General features: G+C 36.1%; 1 protein-coding gene across 2 annotated transcripts in view; it reads left to right on the top strand.

Moving 5' to 3' along the window:
- MDFIC (MyoD family inhibitor domain containing) overlaps positions 1 to 19,860 on the top strand; it is a 51,912-nt gene that overhangs the window by 12,648 nt on the left and 19,404 nt on the right. For both annotated transcript variants that reach the window (XM_066318995.1, XM_066318997.1), the window contains exon 3: positions 896 to 1,027. In XM_066318995.1, the coding sequence (XP_066175092.1) occupies positions 896 to 1,027 (132 nt within the window). The remainder of the gene's footprint in view (positions 1 to 895; positions 1,028 to 19,860) is intronic.

Raw genomic sequence — 19,860 nt, 5'->3', positions numbered from 1 at the left:
TCCCTGAATGCCAATAGGAAAAAAGTGTAGCAATGAAGAACAGAAAGATTTGTGTGTGTGGATTTGATTACTAAAACATTAATGACAGTGAAGATGAAAACTGTCACTTACCTTGGTTTGAGGAAACTCCTGTGATAACTGGCAACATCATCAAAACAACATCTGTTACATTGTGAAATAAGCTGAAGAATCCCTCAAATAACCTTACTATAGAATTTTCCCTGCATCTTATGTAGACATGGAGAGAAGAGATACTTTTTCTTTTCATTATTGGCTAAATGTTGACTTTTAATCAGCAGCGGCCTTTTAAAACTATTTTTTCAACAAAAAATAGTGATTGTGTTATAATAATTTTTCTGACTTTTTGTACTAGTCACTTTTGAAGTCTCAACTGTATTTGTCGTTGATTGTGTGTTTAATCATAAAAAAAGAGAACAAAATTTTGTGAAATTGCCATAGCTTTTTATATTCTAGAGCCACATGTATGTGGGTAAAAAATAATGTGTTTTTTGTGTGACAAAACTATTCAAATTTTTATATGAAAATTTTGGGGAAAGTAACTAAATAAGAAAACACCTCCCACCCCCGCCCCCCAAATATAATTTGTTACAGAAGCTGCTGAGTATTATTTTGCACAATTGGATACAATATGACTTTTAACAACAAATTATACTGATCTTTTAACAGGTCTTTTTTAGCAACAAATTATACTGATCTAGGCCAGAAAACAAATGGAAAATCAACTTTATTGGAAATTAATTCTAAGAAAAGAAAAGGAGATGCTAAGACAACTTGCATTTTATGCCATTTTACTTTTAATTTTTAAAACTTAATTTTGTTCACATAGAGAAATAATACTGTAGAAACTAATATCTTGAAATTTCTTTTGACTTAGGTAAAACTGACCAAGAGACTACTGTGGCAGGAGATAAAGACATAAACCAGCCTTCCAGTAATCAAAGTATACAAGCAGAGATACAAGAGCAGTCCATCTGGGGAAATCGCACTGATGGTGACCTCATCAGAAGTAAGTATTTCCAGAACAAATTGCTGCCATTGGGGCTTGCTTTCACAGTGTAATGGGATACTGCCTGTTGACTCTGTTAAATGTGTGTCAAATGCAATTGTGTTGCAACTGTACTGCACACCTACTGAATTTATTTCCTAGATTGACTCCTGTCAGCATGCATAAGTAACAAGCATAAAGAAAGGTGTGATTCGAGTGGTGCAGTATGTTATAGACCTCTGTAGCATCTGAGCTTTTAAAGCCTTACTGTTACACTCTTCTCTTATCATTAATAGTACAACAGTTAGTACAGCATGCATGCAGCTGTGCTAGGTGTCATCACCCTCAATTTCTCAGGTTGTACATATATAGAAACAGCAGAGTAAGCTAATCTGAGAGCAGTTGATTCCAGATGCACTAACTACTAGTCAGGTGTAAGTTTTTTAAGAGTTTTGAATCCTAAAGTAGTTATTTTCAGAACTAGAAGAATGCTGTATGGTAAGGTTTTAGACCTATGCTGTAGAACTGTGGAGTTTTTAAGTTAGTTTTGACAGGTCCAAATTCCTAGTGTATATCCTGAATGCTTTTAAACATAAAAAGATACACAAGATTATTCCTGTTTTCCTGTCTTGGACTGAAGATCATGCTATCCATTGCACTCTTTTAAGGCAAAAATCTTTCTGTCAACTGCCAGAGGTAATACTCTGTAATGCTCTAAAATTCTGTGAATGCTTGAACATTAGTTGCTCCAGGGAGGGGCAGCATGAGGAACTGTTCTCTAATTATTGGGTGTATTCAGAAAGAAAACCAAATGCAGAGTGGTACTCCAGCTTCTTGAGGTCGTCTGATCACACATTTCAGGGTTAGTCTCTCTTTACAATGTACATTATACTGTTGACAGTGGGGTAAAATCATATTTCTGAACCTCTGTTGTCAAAACTGGTGTTTCTTTGCTGCAGTTATCTATTTCTTTATAGGATTTTTGTTTGTTTGTTTGTTTTGTTAATTTGCTTAGTTGTTTTTTAGTCTTGTCGATACATTCATCTTCTCTGGAACTTCATGTTAGCACTTGAAATTCTTTTCAAATCTTAGTTAATCCTTTTTTTCCTAAATAATTAATCCCAGCAAATACTTTACACTTCTAATGTCTTGAATAGTTGCCTAGATCCTTTACAGGAAACTTGAATTTAATATGTCAGATATTTATCTGACAATTCAAAAGAATTCTTAAAAGGCTACAAACAGGGAGAATTGTCCTGAACAGCTTGAGAATTTACCTAGTCCCAAAAGGTTATTGTTTTAAACCAAAATGTCCCTGGACAAGCAAGTGCTTTGTGCTTATGTTGAAGATACAGGAACGTGTTTATGGCATCTTCTGCTTTTGAAATAGCCTCATTCTTATTCCCTCTTCCTAGAAGCTTCCTTATTCCCAAACGAATGAGAAAGCAGATTCGTTTCATAGCAGTTAGCACCATGCCTAAACTATGGAGGAAAGGACCAAGGACTGCAGGGTATATATGCACAGTAATTCTGTGCATCCTCTAATCTGTTTGGCACCAAGATGTACTGCAGTGGCTGCGCTGAGGAGTATGACAAAATTTTTTCAACGTATAGTAGAAATTGCAGCAGATAGTGGAAACCCCATGTAATGTGACATGATGATTATATGTAGTTATATCTCTGTGAGGGGAAGGTGAGTTGCTGCTAAACTAAAAAAAACCCAAAGAAACCAAAAAACCAAACAAACAATAAACAAAACAAAAAGACAAGGAGAAGGGGAAAGATAGGACAAAATATAGAGGTGAAAGAAACTGTTCCAGTGTGCATGACTCTCCTTATCCTGGAGTCAGGAGTAACTTTACCTCTGACTTTGTGAAAAGCAAGTTTAGCTGAAAGCTGTAAGTTTTTAAACACTCTACTACACACTTAGTGGAATAAATACTACTAAGTATGTAGTATTTATTCCAAACCAGGACAGAGTTGTATTTGATTAGATGATATGATGCAAACCTCTCCTTGCTTCAGCTAATCTATAATCTTTAATTCAAAGTTTTCTAGATGGAAGAAACAAAAATGATGAAATCAAAGCAGTTTTTCGTTGTTTATCTTTCTTTGGGAGGGAGATGGGGGTGGGCTTATGAGTAGGGAAGTTTGTTCTCTTAAAAATTGAGGAACAATTCTTGACTGAGATGCATTTTGTAGTTTGCAGAAGTTTTATAGCTCAATGTACTGAGTAGCCAAGTTTGAAAACCTGAACAAGTGCAGCAGACATAAGCTTTCTTATCACAAACATTGCTTACATATTTCATGTAAAAAATAAGTATTATAGCTCAGAATGGTCTTGATTCACCCAGATCTGTTAGCCCACAAAACTAAAGTTCTCAGACTGTTGTCTATTGAAAGAAGTTTGAAGTTAGAAAAAAAACAGTGTTTTGATTATTACAGTATATTCTAAATCTCTCTCTAAAAATTATTTTAGACAGTGCATACTTCACAACTGTTCAGCACTATTTTTATGATTAATTGTCTTTTTTTCCCATACAGATTGTTTTCCATCCCCACAGCTGATACATACTCCATTTGTCTTAGCATTAGTTTTTACTTTATAAATGTTTCCAGCATTTAATTTCCAATGTTTTCCTTGTTTGCAGCTGTTTTATCCTGCTGTTATATGGAATTAGATTAATCAGACAGTCTTACTGGCACACTAACAACGGAGTCCAGTGTTAGAGCCCCTGTAATGACTTCATTATGTATGATTTCTCATTTGCACTTGTGAACTCAGTTTACCAGGCAACATCAATAAACTAAAGCACTCTCCCCATTTTCCACAGTAAGATGTTTTACTTTCACCTGCTTTGCCCTTTCAGTCCTTTTTTCAAGCTCTCTTTTTTAACCTCAAGCGATTTCCTCTAGATTAGCCTTTCCCCAGCCTCCTTTGGAGCATCTCTTCTCTCTGTTAATGAAAATGTTCATAATATCCTGGGTAAATGGTTAATCTTACAGGAAGCCTCAACCAAGGAATTCATTGTTTTTGAAGAGTGTTTGAGAATCAAAAGATTACTTTATACTGACATATAAACAATGAAGGACTATATAAAAAGGAATCAGTTGTATTACCTTTCTGTAGTAATTATTAATACACTTGCATAACTGTTACTGGAAGACTGTTCAGTTGGAGGAGGGTCAGGAGAGAACCACAAATATCTCAGGAATGACTGGAGTAGTTGAAAACATGCCATGTTGTGGAAAACCTCCTGGAATTCAATCTGTTTGGTGTTAACAAAGGGAATAAAGAGGGGCTTTGCCTAGTCCCTAAGAAGCATGCCACAACAAACAGAAATTTGGTAAGACAATTCTTCAACTATAGCAAGACAAAGGGAGAACTGAATATAATTCTAGGAAGTGTTAGACTAGGAATAAGGTGTACATTTTTTAACAGAGTATTTGAGAACAGGAAAAATTGCCAAATCCTTGGTGGTTTTATGTGTGTTAAATTGGCTTTAGTCATCACAAAGTGGCAACTGCTATCCATATCCTTCAGTTTCAGAACTTGAGTAAAGGAGAGTCTTTCCATAGTGGTTCCCCCAGCTGGGGAGACATATTTTTCAGTACAGTTATTCTTAAAGAAAATGTTGTGACCTGTTCCCTTCCCTTCACAGACGCATACATACTTTTTATTTTATTTCTCAGTGTAGAGGTTCTGCTTTTCAAAAGAGCTTTAGAATAACTCCATCTGCTGTCTTTTTTGGCAGTGCATTTTAAATATCTGCAAGCACCTTCTGCTTATTTTCATTGTAAGGTCTGGTGGCCCATAACGGAGTGGTTCTGCTTCTGTTATCACGCACAGTTGGCAAGTGAGGAGGAGTGTATGTTAAACATGCAGCAGGGTAACCTGTGGCTATAGGAATGAAGCCATAGCAGTTTTTGCTGCTCTGTGTTACCACAATGCTTGGCTTTGTTCTCTGGAAGAGGAATGGGATTTTTTTTTTTTCCCTCTTAGAGAAAAGAAGTCTATAAAGATGGATTTTAGAATATTTAGGCAGGATTTTTGCAGAGGGCACTAGGTTATCTTCAATGTGTGTTGCTATGCAGGGAAGGGAATGTTTAGGAGGAAATAAAATGTCAGTCTTGAACACTATTTGCTTGTGAGGATTTAATCTCCTTTCCAGTTCTCAAGCAGAACCTTAGCTATGTGATATTTAAGAAAACAAAAAACATCTACCATAGATTCAAATTGTCATGAATAATTGATTAATAATAATCCAATTCTGAAGATTAAATACCTAAAATATGCCCGTGTTTTACAGATAGAAAGGTCATTGCTATCCATCATTTCCTAGCTTCAATTGTCTCTTTCTCCTCCATGGAACACCCTCCTGATAAGAGTAGGATGCTTCTTTCAGCTCTGTGGGGATCAAACAATTTTACACGGTCTTGTGGCCACTATTTTATTTACTATATTCTTCTGGAATGAAAACCTAGATATATTTATCTTTTTGTTTTCTATATTTTATGTTGACATTTTCACCTAACATGATTATTTCTTTAATTTTAAGGCTTGGAGATTCCTTTCTTTGTGTGGCTAAGTGAGTGATTTCTGTAGTTTATGTTACGCTGTTTGTGTCTGTGTTTGTTTTTCTTTCCGACAAGAAGTTGATAAGCTGCCGTTTGAAGTCTTTGTTTTGTTTGATATTAGTCTAGATATCTTCTTAGCTGTTCTATGATGCACAGCCATCTTAAAATTACTGTGTTTTCAGATGTTCCTGTTTATTCTGTCTATAAAATAGTGCAAAGTGCTTGAGTTAAGTTAAACAGTTCTTTGCAAAGCTAGAAGGTGTGACAAATACAGTCTTCTTGCAGTATAATAGTGTGTGACTAGAGAAATTGTGCAGAATAGATTAATGGAAATTATTCAAAATATATTACTGAGTTTGAAAGGTGTATTCTATTAGTTAGAGAAGTGATTTATGTACAGTGTTCCAAATAGACCCAGGTATAAAAATCTGTTAACCTATGAATGAGCAAAACTTAATCAGTTCAATATTTATACAGCAGCACGGTATTTGATATTTAGAACCTTCTTTAAAAAAAGATTAATCTTTGACAAATCTGGCTAGTAGATGTAATAGAGGAGTACAGGTCCTCCCTGAGAACTCCTCCTCTCCCAGAGATTTTCTAATCCTCTCCCCAGCAGAGAACTAGCCTGTGTTGCTTCTGTTTCTCCCCTGATGTGGCAGTTCTGTTACTACAGCTACTCCAAAAGTCTTCGAAAAGCTTCTCAGGCCTATTGAAGGGCCTGGTGAGTTGCACAATCAAAGCCTTTCTCTTTGATTTTCATTTTACCTTCTCCTGGGTAGAGAGGGATTTTCACAGATAGCTGTACCATTATAGTTACAGTGTTCAGAGTCTGACTGGGTCTTTGGCGTTCGCCTGGAGAAAAGGAAGCTCAGGGGAGACCTGCTCACTCTCTATGATTGCCTGCAAGGAGGTGGTGGCCAGATGGGGGTTAATCTCTTCTCCAAGAACACAGTCTCAAGCTGCACCAGGGAAAGTCTAGGTTGGTCATCAGCAAGAATTTCTTCACAGAAAGGATGATCAGATGTTGGAATGGACTCTCCAGGTAGGTGGTGGAGTTACCATCCCTGGAGATATTTAGGGAAATACTGGATGTGGCACTTGGTGCCACGATCTAGATGACATGGTGGTTTTGTCATAAGTTGGACTCAGTGATCTCGGAAGTCTTTTCCAACCTAATCGATCCTGTGGGATTCTGTGTTTACAGAAGCCACTTTGAAATGACCTGACTGTTGCTGAAGTTAGTGGTCCCTTGTAAACTGAGCCGCTGTGAGGTGAATATGTTTTATTTACATCCTCTTCCCTTCAACTCCATGTTGAATGTGGTAAGGAAATGCAGCTAATGATGGACTGAGGTAGATGAGGAATTGGTACACTATGTTGTCACTCCACGTCAAGAAATAAACTTCTTGCTGTTGTTGATCATTTACGGAACAGTAGTCAAACCTCAGCAAGAACTTTAAACTGTTCCAGATGGCCATAAGATAGATGTATGTATTCTGCATATCACTAACAGCCAGAATTACTTGGAGCCTTTTAGTTTCTGTTTTATTTTACTTCTGACTCTCAAAATGTTATTTGAATTTATGGTCTGAGGCTGAGGAAGTTTGGATGGCAGTAATCATCAGTACCAGACAAAGGTGAAATTCTTTAAGTAACATAAATATTACTGTGCTTGCTGTATTTGGGCCTGAAGTAAATTGTATCTTAATTTCAGAATATTTTCCTGTGTTGTATTGGTACTGTCTCAGAATTAATCATGCTGTTATGACTATATGGGAAAGAATAGTTATATTCTTTTTCTGATTAGTTCCTCATACAGGGGAAAAAGTAGAGTATGCCTGTAGTAGTTCCCTGAAGAGGAAGAATGGTAAAACTCTTCAATGCATTCTATGTGAAATATTATACTGCCAAACCAATGCGTCAGTGTGGTTTTAGTCTTCTGTTTTCAGTACTAAGAGCATTTAGTTAGCCATATTTAGCAAAGGAAACACTAAATTACAAAGTGTAAGAAAGTGTCATTATCTAAGACATACTTTTAGGAGCTGCCTGCTGACAAAAATGTCATGAACGTAAACCATGGCAAAAGTTCTCTTTTTTTCTCATTTTAGATTTAATTTTGTATTTGCTCTCATGGGTGTTAAAAGCATGGAGTAGGTTTATACAGCTCAAAGGTAGTACTGTATATTGGGCTTACATCAAAATAATTAAACGAATTCCTCAAAATTTGAGAGTCAAAATAGTTTTAAATATCTTTGAATTTCTTATTTACTGATAAAAAAGTGAAGAGGAGAAGGGACACAGGATTAGCCTTAGCTAAGTAACCATCGTTAAACGTTTTTCTTCTTTGTATAACTACATAGAGGAAAGAGAGGTCTTAATACTGCTTACTTCCTGTACATTCTGATAATATGATATCTGTAGTGCAAAAGAACCCACAAGTACCTTTCCCTGAAGGTATTTTTATAAAAGACAAGGAAAAACAGGAGCCTGTGACCTGCTGGTGTCTTGTTGTGGTGTGGTTTTCTGTTTTCTCTTAAAAAATAGTTCATGATCCAAACTAGGAGGAGCCTTTTGAAAAACATTAAAATGTTAAACAGCTGTGGTCACTCAGGCTATTTCTAATACCAATTTCTTTAAATCATTTTACTGACGAAGTAGGCCTCCAGATATATTGAGGCTTGATTTAAGAGAATGATTAATTATTTGCTACCTGAGCCATAACTCTTTTTGAATGAACTGTAGTGTGTGCTGTGTGAGAAACATTTTTGTGTGGAGACTGCTCTTGAAGACTGTGATTACAAAATGCAAACTAAGACATTCTAACACAAGAACTTTTCAAATTCTGAGTTTGCATGGACCCATGAGGTTCAGAGGCTTAAATGTTACTTCTAAATTTTCTTCCCTCAAATTCTATGCAGTATCTCAATTATAATGTTTTCTCTTTGAACTATAAATATTATATTTATATTTTTAATATTTATAATATATTTGTATTTATAAATAATAATACTATGCTTATTATATTTGAACTATAAATATTTTTACACTTGTTTGGAGAAAATTTAGCAATGCTAATGTTAATTACAGCAGAATTTCAGCTAAGAGACTATTTCCTGTTGCAAAGGTTCCTCAGGTTTAAGTGAGTTTTATTGATTTATAACTCAGACTTAAGGTTGGATAATGTTTGCCTAAAACGTTAAGAAGTTTGCTTTTGAGACAAGTCAAGTAGAGCAAACTGTTAGGCAAACCTATGGAAAAATGGCCTATGAGTCAGATTTGACCTTCAGGGCAAGTTTTTGCTACTGAGAGACAGCACAGACTATTTGCCTGTTCTTCGGCAGATCAGGAGCAGGCCCATCTTAAGGTATTGGTAACTCTGAAGTACATCTTAAAAAATAAAACCTCTTAGCCAGGTAGAAGGCATCTACCTTTCCCAATCTCCTTTCTTCTATAGGACAGGTGCATATTTTGACTGTATTTCATAAGCTGCAAGTTGAAATAAAATTCACATTTTGACAGAAAAGCAATGAAAGATTATACTGGCTAGAATTATACTGGCCTGTAAGAGATGGCAAATCAGAGTGGAACATCTTCTGGGTCTGTTCAGTTCAGGAATACAGGAGATCAGTGAACAATACTCTTTCTGCTTGAATTTCAAAATGAAAAACTAAGTTTTGGTGAGAAGATTTGGGATTAAGCTGCCTGGAAAAACTTGTCTGAAGGATCCACCTCAGTTTTTCACAGAGGTGATGCAGAAAAATATTTGGATGGTGGGGTGGGATACTGAGCTAGCTTTGGATAGTGTACATAGAATTTTCTTATAGGTGATTTTATGAATTTAGACCATCTCATTTAGTATTTCACAGCTCGCTTTGTAACTATGACTTTGGGAAGTATTTCCCTACTTTAATACATATTTTGGTTTTTTTTTACTGTGTGATGACTTTTTAGTGATAAGTCACTATCATATTTATAATGTAAAGTCAGTACTGGTAAATAGTTTTATACAGTAATAGATCATTCAGTGGGACTTTATCCTAATCCCACTATGAAGTAACTGACAGTGTACTTTACCGTGGCTCTAAAGATCTCTGTTCTTGATGAGAGTCTTCTATACAACCCTTCTGTGAGCTGTTCTGTACTGGATCAAATCCTGGAAACTTGCAACTAGTGTGAGTTTTCTATTTACAACAAATAAGGCAGTGTTTAACTTTGGAAATATGGAAGGGAAAAAAAAACCCTCACAAAACTTTTTTAAGGAGGAATTCTAGTCAAAGGTATGTGCTTTTTATCCATTCCTCTTCTTGTTCCACTCCTTTGACTGCTACTTGATATACTTCTCTGTCCACTTGATTTTCTGATTCCCATTTGTAGCATAGTGTTATGCCTGAGAAATCTTTTTCTTACAATTTAGTTGACAGACTTGGTTTTAAGTAAGCCATATTTGGTTTTGATTGTTTGTGTTATTGCAGAACATCTGCTACTGTAGCATTTTCAGAAGAACAGCAAGATCCCATTTGCTGTGCTCTGCTCTCTCCTTGAGCAAGAGCTTTTGTTCGTTATCAACTCAGCATCCACACCAGGGATTCTGCTGTGATAGTTGGAACAGGGCAAGAAGTTCAGGTCTCATTATTAATATTTTGTTGAATGTTTTTGAAGCAGCTCCTTATGGAAAAGGAGAGAAGACTTGTTTGATAGCACAGGGATGGTTTTGATAGAATAATACACTTTACTTTCAAAACTTAGAAGTGCATTTCACAATGGCTGCAATGGAATGGCACTTCAAAGATTTAGGGTAATTTTGGAAGAAGGTAAAGGGTGTATATCAGGATATGGTGAAATCAAAGTTGGAAGAATGCTGAAGGATTTTTAATAAATTATTCTCTATTCTCTTTCCTATATTTGCCATATGAAGTAAAAGGATAAAGACTGACCTGTTCCTGCAATTCTGATGCCAAGCCATTTTTCTCTTTTTTGTTTTCATAATTTTCTCTAGTGCTTCTTTTTCCTGTGTTTCTTGTTTGTCTGCTTGCTTGCTTTGCTTTGCTTCCTTTTCTTCCCCCTTATTTCTTGACTACAATGACAAACCTGTAAGTAACGACAGTAAGGTTGTGGTTAGAGGCTGACTGGAAGTATTTTAAAGTGATTCGTACAAAAGCCTGTTTCAGCATCTGTGTGTTAATGTCAACATTTAAGTTGGTTTTTAAGTAGCAGTGAACCTTCTTGTTAGCATGAGTAATCTGACTGTTGGAGAATTAACAGTGAATTAAACATTTTGCAAAGATACTGTGCAATTCAGGCAAAAACCCAGCTGTTATATTTTACAACACACTATGAAACTCAGCTTCTAGAGCCATGTGATTATGTGAGATTTCAATTTTCATAAAATCAAAAATGAACCTGGTCTTAGTTTGCAGCTACTGACAAAAGCAGAAAGTTAAAGACTGAAAATTACGAAAGCAAATAAAAAAGACAGATTTAAAAATAAAGTATTGGTGATTTTTTAGTAGTTTGTCTTCTCTGTACTGCACTGGAGAGAAACAGGGAATTTTGGCTAAATGATCATAATGCTAATTAAATAAAAGGTAATAGAGAAATATTCCGTTGTGAATTGTTAGTTCTAGGAGCCTCAGAAACCATTATGGCACAGTAAAATGTAGCAAATTATACTGAAGGAATATGAAAGAAAAGGCTGCTAGAATTAATTCCAAATGGCAGATAAAATGGCAGATTGCCAGGACTCTTGAGAAGAGTGGGTATGGTAGTATTAAAAACAGTGTAGTTCTGTCCCTGTAGCAGCTGTTTGAGTGGTTTCCTAAGTGTTTCTGTTTGGGGCCAAGAGATGCAAGGAGTGAGGCTGCGGTGTTTGCTGGGCAGGGAAGAGCTGCACAGCACAGGGGGTGCAGCAGGCAGCACTTTGGCTCGCCCATCACAGCCTGTGGGGTGCTGCAGTTGCTGGTGATGCTGTGAATGCTTTTGTGTGGCTGAAGGCTTGCATAAGCAGCAAGGGAAGGTTGGTGGTGTTTGATGTAGTCGCTGTCTATCCTATGCTGTATGTTGGCTCTTTGTGGGTAAGAGAGGTTTGCTGTCTCAACTGTGACTTTTTAAAGCTCTTAAACTGTAAAAGAGCTTTTACTCTTTCTTGTAAAAGAACAAAAAAAGTAGTTAAAGTATGCTTTCACTTAAAATGCTATTCCTTTTCTTGAAATCCTTCAGCTTATTGTAAAAACTTGTAGCAAAATGTTTTTAAAATGCACTGACACAGTGCAGATTTTAAAATACTGACACAGTGCAGATTTCATTGCTTGTATCTACACTCCATTAAAAAAAAGTAATTGTGATTAGTGTGCAGAAGGATTTTTTTTTCTGTGAATAAAGAGAACTATGTCTTCTAAATAATACAAAACAAAAGATTTAAAAAAACCCCACAAACTGTGTTACAAGAACACTTATTCCAAGCATGGAGGTAATTAAAATTTAAATACTACTTAAAAATATTTTTAAACAAAAGGTGAACCAAATAAACTTCAGTGGGTCAAACTGCATAGTTTTGTAAGTTGAAAGAACTATTGTTAATAGAGAATGAAAATAATTCTGTAGGTAATGATGAATGCTTTTAAACATGCTAGAATGAGAATAATCCCATCTGCATGTTAGAGATAAAAACTAATATTTTACTGTTAATATCATCTGGGCACAACAATTTCATAGGGAATTATATCTTGTTTCATGAACAGAGTGGAGAATCAGAATTATAGCTCAGTTATGGAATGAAAGAAGAATGTTTTACAGGTAATTTTATCCCATTAAAACAATTAATCTATTTCTTCACCTAATCTGATGCATTCCCATTGAGTTAATGCATTTGTTTCTCTGAATTTTTGTGCTTGTTGCTGTTGGTCACTGATGTGACACTGTATTTTTTAACAGCACAGATTTGTAACTGTGTAGCTCAGATATCAGTGTTTTCTTGTGTATTGTTTGAGCAGCTTATGCTTTGCTTCCTTTCAGGAAACCAAGTGCATCGTTTTTGCAGGAAGTTTGGTCTTCACCAGGCAGTCAGCAGTCTGACTTTTGCTCTGCTCCATGGGATGGATCTGTGAGCAACTGGCAAAAGCTCATTTAGCTTTTCTCTTTATTGCTATATTGAATTTGTGTAGTCAAGGTCATTATGAAAACTTGGACAGGATGTGTGGGTTTTTCCAGCCAAGTCAGAAAGAGGTCTTGCTAGATCATTTTGGTAGAATGTGATAAGTAAGCAGTTAAATAAAAAATATTTCCCTTTTTTTCCTCAGTATTGGTGGCTATGATCACATGTTGAGTGCATTCAGTTTTGAATTTATCAGACGAAGCTCTCAGTTGAAAAAGGTTTATATTGAGAAATACTCCATTGCTTTTTCCCTCAGCATATGAAACAACTGTTTTTGAGTCAGTTACCCTGCCTGTGGGGTGGGGTGGGGAAGGGGAAAAACAGCAAGCTTTGATACAGAGGTTCAGCCTTTTAGTCCATGGTTGTTTGTGGCTTTGAAGCTAGGGAAGAAAAAAAGAGAATTTAGGTTTTTCAAGGACTCTGATAAGAACACTTTTCAAAGTATATTCTCAAGAGTCTTACTCGTACAGCTTGCACTAAAATATTTTGGGTTATATGGTGCCTTATCACTTCAAGGTACACCGAAGAGTTAGTTCAAAGGTGGAAAAAGAGCTCTCTTTTCTGGGTCATCCTGGTGCCAAGCTGGTGGCATACAGCAGCCCATGAGACAGCACTGGTGACAGTAGCTCTGCCTGGACTTTCTGTGTGTGATTCAAAATCCTTTGGTGACCTGGGGTCCCTGGAGTGCTTTGGGTTGGGCGAGCTCCACTCATCCAGCCCATGGGTATAAAAGGCAGGTGGATTGGTGAGGGGTATCCTGCTAGACCCTGTTTGCCATAAGGGAATTCTTGCAGCTAAAGAACATCCATAAATGAGACTAAATCTTCTCAGAGTGTTATCTGTGCAGATAGATGCTGCTTCTCTTTCTCCTCACACTTTGCTTTTTCAGGATCAGGAAATAGGTGGACATTTTATACTCTCTCTACCATGTTTCCATATCTTTTTTCTCCTTCTGTCAATCACTGTTAACTATGAAGTCTGCAGTTATGAAAAAATTGGTCATGAAGAGTTATTGTTGTGGACCTCAAGTCCTCACCCTGCTTTCTACCACAGAATTTCCATTTTTCATTATGCTGCTATTGCTAAATGTGGCTTATGTTTTTGGCCTGAGCTCCAGGATCCTCTCTGACCTCGAGCAGAAGGGGAGCCTTTGCTTCAGCACCTGATCACTGTATAAGTATGAAGTGTTTATCTTTGTTATATTTCACTGCTTATCAACTAATGATTTATAATTTAATAGCTTTCTTACTTGTAAAATCTGTAGCAAATACGTTAGATCTACTGAGATTTTACTTGTGAATTTTTTTGTTTCTTCTTCCCTACTCTTTTCTGCTCTCACAGAAGTGGCTCAGCTCACTATGTATTTTCTCTTTGTCTCCTTCCCTTCCAGTGCTGTCTTCTTCTGGGTGGTTCCTATCTTCTCTTTTTTCTTTTGATGTTTTTGCCCCGCTATTGTTTTAATAATGTAAAACCCAAGTTTTAGCCTGTTATTTGGAGTTACTGTCCATTTGCTTCCCTGGTGACATTTTTCTTGCAGCTGTGCTTTTTTTCTTTCTTTCTTTGGTTTTCTGGTACTTTGTATCAGCCAATGCCAAACTTAACATCAGCTGTAGGTTGCAAGAAAGAATAGCAAGGAGAAAATAAGTGCAACAACAATGGAATCAAAAGCTCAGTTACCTATTTATATATTACTATATTTGTACCCATGTTCTGTGTTTTTCTGCCACCTTTTTAAATAATCCTCTATTGCTGTTACTATTTTTTCATTCCTATTTTTGATTTCTGCAATTAGTTAATAGTAGCATTGGGTATTAAAATTATAGAGATAACAAAAGAGAGTGCACTGAGAGCTGGTGGAACACTTTCTAGAATCTTCTGAAATTTTATCACTTACATGAGTTGAGGACTAGAAATCAAGGGAGCAGTGAACATTAAGGGAATTGTTCTTTCCAATAATTTCCTTTCAAGTTCTTTTTAAAACCAAGTTTCAGCCAGTTTATATGCACTTTTTTGTATGAGTTCAGCTGACCACTGTAATCTTGATGTCTGGACATTTTGAATATATGGTCAGTGGAAAATAAACCTGAACTCAGAATATCTTCTCACTCAGAGGTGAATGCTGAATGGGCTTGGCTGAGAAGCTGTTGCCTCACCATCCCACAATCTTTCCCTGTGGTGAAACAGAGTCTAGTTTGTCCGTGGTTGCTGGAGTTTTGAGGAAGGGAGCAGGAGGTGCTGGAGGCAAGAGGACCTGTTTGTGCGCTTGCTTAGGTTACGGCTGTTAATGACATGGAGATTATCTCTCCTGGCTGGTGCATCCTGCTGTGCTGCTTATGAGGCAATACCCAGCAAGCGATATCCTGTTGTTTGTAGCTTCTCTTTGATGTTTTTCACTTTATTTGGGAACAAGTAACACAATGGTGAGGGGCATCAAAACTGTTTCAAATATTTGAGACTTAATGTGTCAAATTCCATGGGACACCAGTGTGTTATTCTGCAGAGGTATTACTGTATGTTGTAGCAGGTAGGAATAGTGCTGTAATGTCATGCCAACAGCTTGGATTCCCTTAGTGGTTGATAAACTTTCTTTTAAAATTGGAGCTCCAGAAGCAAAGCATTCTGTCTTTCAGTGAGATGGGTTGTATTGCACTCCTAGAGCCCTTTATCACTTCAGGGCCTGTGTTCACATTTAGAAAATCACTGATTATTTGTGTTGAAGAAATAGATCAATTTCATTACTTCAAGAATTAGCAAAAAGCTAATTCTCTGATTTTTAATGCCTTGGTTATTCACTTCTCAGATCTAATGCTTTACAAGCCACTGTGTATTATAAAGGAAGATGTAACAACAACCAATCAAACAAACAAACAAAAAACTCAAACAAAAACACAAAACAAACACACAAACAAAAAGAACCAAGTAGATAAAGATGCCTCTTAATAAATTACCTCTGTAGAAAACACAGGACAAAATACCTAAATTTCTCACCTTAAATAAGAAAAAAAATCTTAACCCCAAAAAAACACCAACCCACAAACTAGCTGCAGCAACAAATAACCAAACAACAAACTAGCTGCAGTAGTAACTAATGAATCCATTAAACTCCCTAAATATGCCCTGGGAGTATTGGAGTGGTGACCACGAGAAAACCTGCCATTCCACATGTCTGCGCAACTGTTACCACTGCTGTTACATTGCTGTAATGCTGTGAAACATAAGAGCAAATACAGTATATTTTTCCAGTCCTAGCAGAATGCATGAGAAGAAAAATGGATACAGAAATGTTGCAAGGAAAGTTTGCAGTAAAATTTCCTGCTTTTGAATGCAACTTTATGTAGGGATTTATTCCCCAGGTGTATGGGTGTCTGTTACCTAAAATGCCCTGGTTTGTGTTTGGCTCTTGACATTTTGTGGTGAGTTCCTGTTGTTTGTTCTCAAGAAGTGACAAACTATGCTACAGTAAGAACTATATTCAACTTCATGTAGGTGTAGTTTTACAATCACTGCATTATGTGAATTACCTTTATTTCTAATTATATTGTGATCTACCAAGAATTCCCAGTTCATCTGCAAAGTTTATCACAGATGACAATATTGGCACTCAGAAAAAACATCGCTAATGATGGCAAGATATGTGTTTGATAAAGAAGAATAATTTACTGACAATCTACTGTTAATTAGAAGCCAAAGGTTTTTAGTTTTTTTTTTTTTTGATTCTGAGATAATTGCTGCAAGATAGGTAACTAAAAATGTTAGGGGATTTACTCAGTTTAGCTAAGATTTAAAATCTGCTGTTGCAGTCATTAAAGAAAATTGGTGGGCATTTGTTGATTTTGTGAAATCACATCAGGAAGGATGTAGGATTTGTAAATAGAAAAATTCACTCCATATTTTCAGTTGGAATGCTTATCAACTTTGTAAACCCTGGCTACCAGCCCTTTTCTTGCTTCCTTGTGGTAACTTCATCTCTCTAGGTATGTCAAAGACATCTTTATACAATCCCTGCAACCCTTCAAACAGTGTGTAAAGTCCTGCAGTGCTTGGGAAGGAAGGCACTGCAGGTGTCTTTGCACAGATATGAGTACACTGGGCACTGTCTTGTGCACTTGTGTTGCTTCTCGACCCATCAACACACATGCACACGTTGCCATTCTTGTCCACCCTTCACAAAGTGAAAGCTGACAGGATAAAATGTCTTTTCCCTTTGTCCCCTGCCAGCCTTGTTTCTGTTATACCACGTGTTCCCTGGATGTGCTCTCAGACATATTCTAACAAAGCGTTCTCAGTGTGGGTCCTGTAAAACTCATACCAGCAATTTCACTACAGTATTTTCATTACAAAGGACATCCTGTTTCATAATCATATATTGTATTCATTTTGAAAATGTCCTCACGTCTTACAAGAAGGAATTCTAAAAAGTGGTTGATGCTGTTAGTTGATACTTTGTTTTCTTTGTAAAGTCAGCATGGTATAAAAAATTCAGTGTAAAAAAATGATTTTAAAAGATAGATGGTGCCTTGATGGTACCTTGTTATTTAGTTAATGTATGCCTTCTGTGATATAGCAGCTGCAGTATATGCTATTTATGTCCCAGAAAATATTCAAAAATAATTGCTGACAAAAGCCACTTCACAGGTTGACTCAGAGGTATATCTTGTAATCTGAATGTTAATATTCTGGATAGCTAGACAGAGAAAACTATTGATGTAGTTTGAAGATCATATTAGAGACTAGTCAGGATTTAGTTAGAAAGTGGGGATGGAGAAGGATTGAGATGCTTGAGTTCTCCCAGTTTCACTAAAATGTTATGCTTATTGAGCATGTAATACATACAGTATATAATATTTTTGAAAAGTTAAGATTTTTTGTTAGTCAGTGGGAAATGTTGCCTTTTATATCTAAAGAATTTATGTTTTCTCCAGAAGTGATTCAGAATAATCTTAATTTTAGTCTAGAATTCAGGCAGCCCCTAGTTTTACTGTGCAATTCTTGACTGTCATCTGCTTTATTTTCCCCCATAAGCTTAAATTGGTGTTATAAAGAAGTACTGATAAAAATCAGAGGCCTGATTCTTACCTCCCTTACATATGGTCTGTTCCTTGTGATCCATGCAGAGGGAGTAGGAGCAGTGTCCACTGAGATCAAACAGTTCTTCCAGCTCAAATCAATGTGTAGATCTTAACTTCCAGTGTTAGTGGACCTGATTAGGACCTCCTCTGCATTTCCAAAAAAGCTCATCTTCTTATTGTAGTTGCAACTGTTTTGGGAAGAAAGAACTGTTAAGAATACTGTCAAGTGAAACAGTATGTTGTATTTTCTCAATATTTGAAATATTTGAAAATACCATTACAGTTTTTACAGCCAGGAGTTGTGCATTTTATTCTTCCCACATCCACCTGCAAAAATACTGTAAATATGGCCTGATTTGTCATCATAAACTATTGTGTTGTACATAAAGAAAAAAAAATGGTCTTACCTCTCTGAGTGTGTAATCAGATAACCGAGGCTGTGAACTGGAAAAGTTTTTTTCCCATCACTTTCATTGGCCAGACTAGTAAACTCCACGGGTGTCTGTATCAGCTGCTATGGAATTGCTTTTGATGTGATTAGGCTACTAATTAACTGTCTCATTTCTTCTCTCCCTCCTGATGTTTTCTTTTGATTCACTTTGACTCAGAGGAATCTGCATTGAGTGTATGTTTGTTTTTGTGTTTTGTCTAAAATCCCTAATGATAGCTTAGACTGTTCTCTTTTGGTTGAGAGTTCCCCTCTTTTGACATACATATTTCTGTTAAATGCATGCATCGGAATTTTTCTTTCAAGAACAGCTGGGACTTTGCAAGGTGTAAAACCAGTGTGTAGTCAGGGTGCATATTTGTGTGCATATTCGTTCTAAGTGTGCTAAGGGTTTTACAGTCTGAAAGAGAATGTGCATAGCTACTTCAAAACCTTAAAAAACCATAATTAATGTTTACTACTTAAATTCAACAGATAGTAACCTTACAATTAAATTATTGTGTAAAGTCAGTTAAATATCAGCAGAAGTTACTGTACTAAGGCCCACTTTGCAAGGAAACCAATGACAAGGAAGTGTGAAACACACGAATAGATTATATGCTATAGCAATATATTGCCTTTTTATTGCTTTTCCACAGGCAGCACATTCATGTGCAGTTATTACTATTATCTGCTAGTTTTCTATCAAAAAAGATTCAGTCTATTGAATCATTAATCTAATATTTATCATTCTTATTGAAAATCCACTAGTGTTAGCACTGTATAAAATATTGACTTAAATCTACTGGTTTTGCTAAAGATTAAAAACATATTAACCTGAAAAGCCTGGTGTTTCTTAGGACATTTTCAAACTACTCATTGTAGATGTTTGAAATGGCAATTTTTCTGTGTTGTCTGAGGAGTGATTTTTTTTTCTTAAATCTTTAACATATAGTGAGTGACCAGTACCATCCTGATTTGATGATGCTGAATGTTCATCCAACACACATTTGAAATTTTGATGTGTATTGCATTAGTTAGTGAATATCAAGAATAACATTTTTGCTCATACATAGAGTGTAAAATGGGATCTTTTGTAGCAGCACACGGCCTGTTTAGAATGATATAACAGGCGCTGAATGTTCACATATCAAACAAAATGCCATCTTTCTGTAGAAAAGAGGTGTCAAAAAGTTTCTTTGTACCTTTAACGCATGTGATTATGTAGTACAAAATGCAGAGTTTGTAAAATTTCTTGAATATACAGGCAAAAAATGAATAATTCAAAACAACTCATAAGTTCTACATTCTATTGTATCTTTTATAACGCAGGCAGAAGATAGCATTGTGTTCCCAGTAGAGCTGAATTTGCACAAGTTACACCTCGGAAAATGCCAGATGGTCTATGGTCTACTTTTGAGAGCTGTCACATATGTAAAGATTTGAAAAAAGAAAGACAGCTGAATGAGAGCAGTGGATCATTAAAGAGAGAGTGAGAGTCCCTGGGTATCACTGTGTTTTAAGAAGCATTGTGTCGTTCTCCATATTACACCTTTTTTTTTTTTTTTTTTTTTTTTAAGATATACACAACCTTTAAAAAATAAGGTAAAAATATTTCTGTTCTAAA

Source organism: Sylvia atricapilla, chromosome 5 (assembly GCF_009819655.1).
Source record: "Sylvia atricapilla isolate bSylAtr1 chromosome 5, bSylAtr1.pri, whole genome shotgun sequence".
NCBI classification, from domain to species: domain Eukaryota; kingdom Metazoa; phylum Chordata; class Aves; order Passeriformes; family Sylviidae; genus Sylvia; species Sylvia atricapilla.
Note: the sequence above shows the minus strand (reverse complement) of the source record. Positions and strands in the feature narration are given on the sequence as shown.